This window comes from Apium graveolens, chromosome 10 (genome assembly GCF_009905375.1).
Source record: "Apium graveolens cultivar Ventura chromosome 10, ASM990537v1, whole genome shotgun sequence".
NCBI lineage: Eukaryota > Viridiplantae > Streptophyta > Magnoliopsida > Apiales > Apiaceae > Apium > Apium graveolens.
In genome coordinates this window covers 215,407,271-215,413,232 of record NC_133656.1, presented here as the reverse complement: position 1 = coordinate 215,413,232, position 5,962 = coordinate 215,407,271, and the positions used below count along the sequence as shown (strand labels likewise).

Sequence of the window (5,962 nt, the reverse complement as noted above, 5' to 3'; positions counted from 1 at the left end):
GGGGAGACTACTTGTACTTGTGTGACATCAAAGAATTCTCAGATCTAAACCTTTATCTGGAGGAGCTGGATGAAGTAAGGGCAATTGATGCATACAGAAACCTACCTGAAAGGTTGGTGTTCAAGTACAAAGGAGGAAGGGAGATTCAGTGGCCTCTTCATAGGATACTTCAAGAAAGCCAAGCTGTGTTGATCAAAGTCTATTCATCCTTCAAGAAAAACTTTGGGTTCAATATAACTGCAAGAAGATTAGTATTGAAGAAGATTGAAGAGCTAAGGAGTGTTAGAGCCAAAGATGCACTCCCAAAGACTCTAATCATCCCATACACAGGGAGAAGAGTGCATCTAAGGCCCTACTGGCTGATGGAATTCATGGATGACAAGGGTGTGAGAAGATTCTTCAGACTAGAAGACCAATTGAGTATCTCTAGCAATGAGACTCTCTTGGAGATGCAAGAAATGCTAGATCTCTCAGAATCTGATGAACTACAATTCCACAGGCAGCTCCAGAATCAAATTGAAGAAAAAACAGAAAGCTTGGAAGAAGATCCAGACCTTCAAGAAACTAGAAAAATCTGCTCAGGCTAGAGGAGCATCTTGAACTGACTGTGAGCCAAACCTTGTTCATTTTGTTTAATTGAAGCACTTTCAGTTTTATCTACTTATCTTTAAAGATATATGTTTAGGATGTTTTGTTATCATCAAGTATCTCTTAATTTATGGCTACAATTCCAGTAGACATAAATTGGGGGAGATTGTTGTGAATATGTTGTGTACTTGATGATCACTTAAACAAAACATCTAATTAGATTTTACTTAGTGAAATAATGTAGCACTCGACGGATAAGAATTATAGTCCCGACGGATAACTCATTATAGTCCCGACGAATGATTAACTTATTATCCATCGAGTGAGTAGCTTATGTAATAATAAGTTTGTAGCACAGTGATGTATGCACCTTTGTATAGAATCTGTAGTAGTATATAAGTCATGTTGACTTTAACTAGATATGCAGAATAGGTTGATTAATTATACATAAGCAATGTCTTGTAATTCTGTATAAGTGAAATGAAGTCAAGTGCCAAAATAGCTACCGACGGATGATTAACAAAGCCTTCAACGGATGATCAAATGATTATCAACGGATGTTTAACATAGCAGTCGACGGATGATCAATCAAGTCATCGACGGATGATCTGAAAGTCGACGGATGATCATATCAAGAATTCAAACATCAGTTGAACAGTGAAAGCTGACACACAGCCGTCGAGTTGGATACAAACACACTGTGGAAGCCCATTAACTGGGTAATAGAGGATGAAAAGCATCAAAGATCAAGACTGTTAGATTTTATATTTGTTTAGTCTTTTTGACTTTGTAATCTTGGTAATATATAAACCAAGAGAGTAGCAAATAAAAATATAACTGATATAGCTGAGAAACACAAAAACAGAGAAATCTTTGTAAGCATAATCTTTAGCATTTCCTGTATTCTCAGCGGTTTCATTTGTAAGCAGCTGTGAGCATTTCTGTACACAGAGTCCTCTCGATATATTATATATATCTCTGGTGGAATTGTTTAAATTCACCAGAAAGTTTTTAAAGACTCTTGTTTTTAATTACTTATTTTTTGATTCATTCAAGTTTACATTCCGTATTGTGCTAATCAAAACAAATATATCTATAATCGAGTTGAACATTTTTATTTCAAGAAAAAGGTTCAAGAATTCCATTCAACCCCGCTTCTATAATTCTTGCTATATTGTTAAGGGACTAACACGTAACAATGAGGTGGAAATCAAAATGTTCTCTCATAATCATATTGATATTGAGATTACTATGGAGGGGGTTGATAAGTGGAGAATGACTTGTTTTTATGGCTATCCAGAAAGAAACCGGAGACGAGACTCATGGGATTTTTTAAGGCGTTTATCAAATCTATCAACGTTACCATGGGTGGTGATAGGCGATTTTAATGATATACTTAGGGCCACTGAAAAGAAAGGGCAACATGTTCACCCTAACTGGCTTATTAATGGGTTTCGAGATGCTTTAGGTGATAGTGGTTTGATGGATCTACCTATGGAGGGCTATCCATTCACTTGGGAAAGAAGCAAGGGGACTGAGAGATGGGTTGAGGAACGGCTGGATAGGACGTGTGCCATGCAGGAATGGAGGAATATGTTTGCTGCAGTGTCTCTAACAAATCTGATAGCTCCTACGTCCGATCATTCAGCTATCCATCTTCAGATTAGTGTGTGGAGACCAATCCCAAGGGGTTTTCGGTTCTGTTTTGAGAACTCCTGGTTGCGAGAAGAGGGTTGTAACGTGATCATGAACAAGGTTTGGAGGCAAAATAGCGACTCTGATTTCTATACAAAGTTGGGTCAGTGCACGAGAGAACTCAAAATATGGGGTGAAAAGATGGGAACTAATTTCAAGGAATGAATAGAGCAGAGTAGGGGGCGAATGATTCAGTATAGGGGTAAGAGGGATGCATTCTCCATACAATGCTATGACGATTCACTCAAGGAGTACTCTAAATTATTAGCTCAGCAGGAGGATTTCTGGAAACAACGTGCTAAACAGCACTGGCTGAAAACAGTAGATTGCAACTCAAAGTATTTTCATACTTATGCATCAGCCAGGAGGAAGAAAAACTTGGTTACGAGGCTTAAGGATAATTCTGGGACTTGGCAGGAGAGGAATGGAGGTTTGGAAGAGTTGGTGGGTAGCTATTTTGAGGGTCTCTTTCAGTCACAAGGATACAATCTGGGGGATGTTCTAAGTAGTTTGGAAACACGTATAAATCAGGAGCAAAATGATGTGTTAACGAAAGAATTCTCGAGTGATGAGGTGAGGGAGGCAGTGTTTGCAATGCACCCGGACAAAAGTCCTGGCCCTGATGGTCTAAATCCAGCATTTTACCAGCGTTTCTGGGATACCATTGGGTCTGATGTTGCTATGGAATGTCAGCATATTTTAACAACCAGGTCTTTGCCTTGCAACCTAAATGATACACTGGTGGTCCTTATTCCCAAAAAAACAAACCCTGAATCTGTCACCGATTTGAGACCTATCTCTCTTTGCAATGTTTTGGTTAAAATCATAACTAAGATGTTAGCAAATAGATTAAAACACGTGTTGCCCAGAATCATCTCAGAGGAGCAGAGTGCTTTTATTTCGGGACGATTTATTACGGACAATGTGATAGCTGCTTTTGAAGTTAATCAGTGGATGAGGAGGAAAATACAAGGGAAAGTAGGTTATGATGCCCTTAAAGTAGACATGAGTAAGGCCTACGATAGGGTTGAATGGGAGTTCTTGATTCAGATGATGCAAAAGTTGGGTTTTTCAAGAAAATGGATTGACTGGATTGCGTTGTTTATGGAGATGGTGAAATATAATTTTCTGGTAGCGGGAAGGGAGATAGGTCCTATCATTCCAGGTCGTGGTTTACGACAAGGAGATCTGATTTCTCCTTACCTTTTCTTGCTGTGTGCAGAGGGTTTATCAGCTGTTATAAAGAGTAAGCTAGTCGCAGGATCTCTCCATGGTTGTAAAATAGCTCAAAGAGCCCCGGTAATATCACATTTATTCTTTGCTGACAATTGCTACTTGTTTTTTAGAGCCAACACAGAAGAGGCACAATCAATGAAGGAGTGTTTACGTGTCTATGAGGAAGCTACTGGACAGAAGGTGAATTTTCAAAAGTCTAGCATCCATTTTAGTAAGAACACGGGGTTGATGGAAATTAATGCAGTAAGTCAGATTCTTCAGGTTCAACCAAGTATGGAGAATTTTGTTTATCTCGGTCAACCAAGTTTTGTAGGGAGAAACAAAAATGAAATCTTCCGCTATGTCAAGGACAAAGTTTGGGAGAGAATGCAAAGCTGGAAGGGGAAGCTTCTGTCTTGAGCTGGTAAAGAGGTTTTAATTAAAGCAGTGATTCAATCTATCCCATCATACGTTACGAGTGTTTTTTTGTTGCCTATAAAACTGTGTGATGAAATAGAAGTCCTAATGAACAAATTTTGGTGGCTGTCTAATGTGGAGAATAAGGGTATTCGATGGATGTGCTGGGATCGTTTGTGTGCTCCAAAGAAATTTGGAGGTATGGGTTTCAGAAAGATAAGACAATTCAATGTTGCAATGTTGGGGAAACAATTTTGGAGATTAATGACAGAGCCTCAGTCTTTGATTACTAGACTTTTAAAAGCTAGGTACTACCCCACGGTTTCCATTCAGGAGGCTACTCGAGGTCATAACTCGAGTTATGTGTGGCGAAGTATCTTAGAGGCTCGTGATTTGGTTATTTCCGGTAGCAGGTATAAGGTGGGCTCTGGAGAATCTATAAAGGTTTGGACGGATCCTTGGCTTCCTGACGATGAAGGCCCATTATTATTGGCTCCTGCTCATTCTGAGTTGCAAAATATCATGGTTAGTAGCCTTTTATGTCCGGAGAACAACAGGTGGGATATGGACGTGTTACAAGACATTTTTGCTGAGAGGGATATACAACGAATATTGAGAATTCCTCGTGGTTCAGGATCAAACGATGACAGCTGGATGTGGATTGATGATGAAAAAGGTTTGTACACAGTCAAAACAGGATATCGTTGATTAATGAGGGAGTTCCAAGTGTCGGTCCCTAACCAGGAGAACTTTAATTGGCAACGATTGTGGCTTTTGTTGATATCTCCTAAGGTTAAAAATTTTATTTGGCGTTTATGGCATAATTGCTTGCCAACTCTGGTGAACTTACAAAGGCGAAAGGTAATGGTTAATCCTTTGTTCCCGGTGTGTAGGATGGCGGAGGAAAATATACAACATGTGGTGTGGTATTGTCCTGTAGCTACCAGATGCTGGGAAGAGCTTAGTATACATTTTCATGCTGATGGAAATGGTAACATTCTGCAGTTACTCGCGTCAATTTTTGACACCAGGAGTATCAAGGAGATTGAGAAATTCTGTATGGTGGCTTGGAACTTGTGGTCTCACCGAAATGGAGTTGTTTGGAAAGGTTTGTTTCAGTCCCCAGGAAGGATTATCCAAGTGGCCTGTGATATGTTGGAACAGTGGCAGAAAGCTCAAGAGGTTAAGTCTAAGGTTTCATGTACTAAATCAGCTGGTATTTCAAGATGGAGAAGGCTTCATGCAGGATGGTTGTCTTGTAATGTTGACACTGCCGTTTTTAAGGACAACAGTCTGAGCTCTTTTGGTTGTTTACTTCGAGATGAACATGGGTCGTTCATAGCTGCTATTGGTGGTGTTTGGATGGGTGCTTTTGAGCCGAAAGTTGCAGAGGCCATGGCCTTTCGAGAAGCTTTATCCTGGGTAAAGGAGAGGAGAGCTACTAACATTGTGTTTCAGCTCGATTCACAATTAGTAGTTAACGCCATGAAGCTTAAAAGTAAGGTTAACTCGTACTTTGGTGATATCATTGAGGAATGCTCTTCTATTATTAAGGACTTAAGGTCCTATAGTATTCGTTTTGTTAGACGATCAGCGAACATAGCGGCTCACACTATTGCTAGAGAGGCTAGTTCTGTGTCTGATTGTGTTGAGTGGACTTCGGTTCCTCATTTTCTATCTGGTGTACTTTCGCATGATTTGAATTAATGCAATTTTTCCTTTTGATTTCAAAAAAAAAAGTTTTTATTTGACTAAAAACCTATCTATATGCACAATATATACTAGCATTTTACCCGTGATGATTCCAAATATTTTTTTAAAAAAAATTAAAATCAATAATTATTTTTTATTTTACTAAATTTTAATATAAAATTTTATTCCTTAAATTTTTATATTCCTTAAATATTTTGTAGTTGTATATTTACTTATTATTACATTTTTATATTTTATCAAGACAACCTTTGTATAATATATTAATAATTTTTTATAAAAATTACGGCTTTTAAAGTGTTATATGTATAACTGTATTTCACAATTATGCATAATT

The 5,962-nt window shown here is 38.4% G+C and overlaps 2 protein-coding genes across 2 annotated transcripts; both read left to right on the top strand.

The window, feature by feature from the left end:
- The first annotated feature begins 4,023 nt into the window (after nucleotides 1-4,023).
- On the top strand, nucleotides 4,024-4,623 carry LOC141691792 (putative mitochondrial protein AtMg00310). Its single transcript, XM_074496547.1, has one exon. The coding sequence runs from the start codon at nucleotides 4,024-4,026 to the stop codon at nucleotides 4,621-4,623; it is 600 nt and encodes a 199-aa protein (XP_074352648.1).
- Nucleotides 4,624-4,809: 186 nt separating this feature from the next.
- Nucleotides 4,810-5,622, top strand: LOC141691791 (uncharacterized). The gene has a single exon (XM_074496546.1). The coding sequence runs from the start codon at nucleotides 4,810-4,812 to the stop codon at nucleotides 5,620-5,622; it is 813 nt and encodes a 270-aa protein (XP_074352647.1).
- Nucleotides 5,623-5,962: the final 340 nt, after the last annotated feature.

What these genes read in the sequence shown, in the direction of transcription:
- LOC141691792 (XM_074496547.1), top strand. Translation starts at nt 4,024, where the DNA reads ATGAACAAATTTTGGTGGCTGTCTAATGTGGAGAATAAGGGTATTCGA.
- LOC141691791 (XM_074496546.1), top strand. Translation starts at nt 4,810, where the DNA reads ATGGCGGAGGAAAATATACAACATGTGGTGTGGTATTGTCCTGTAGCT.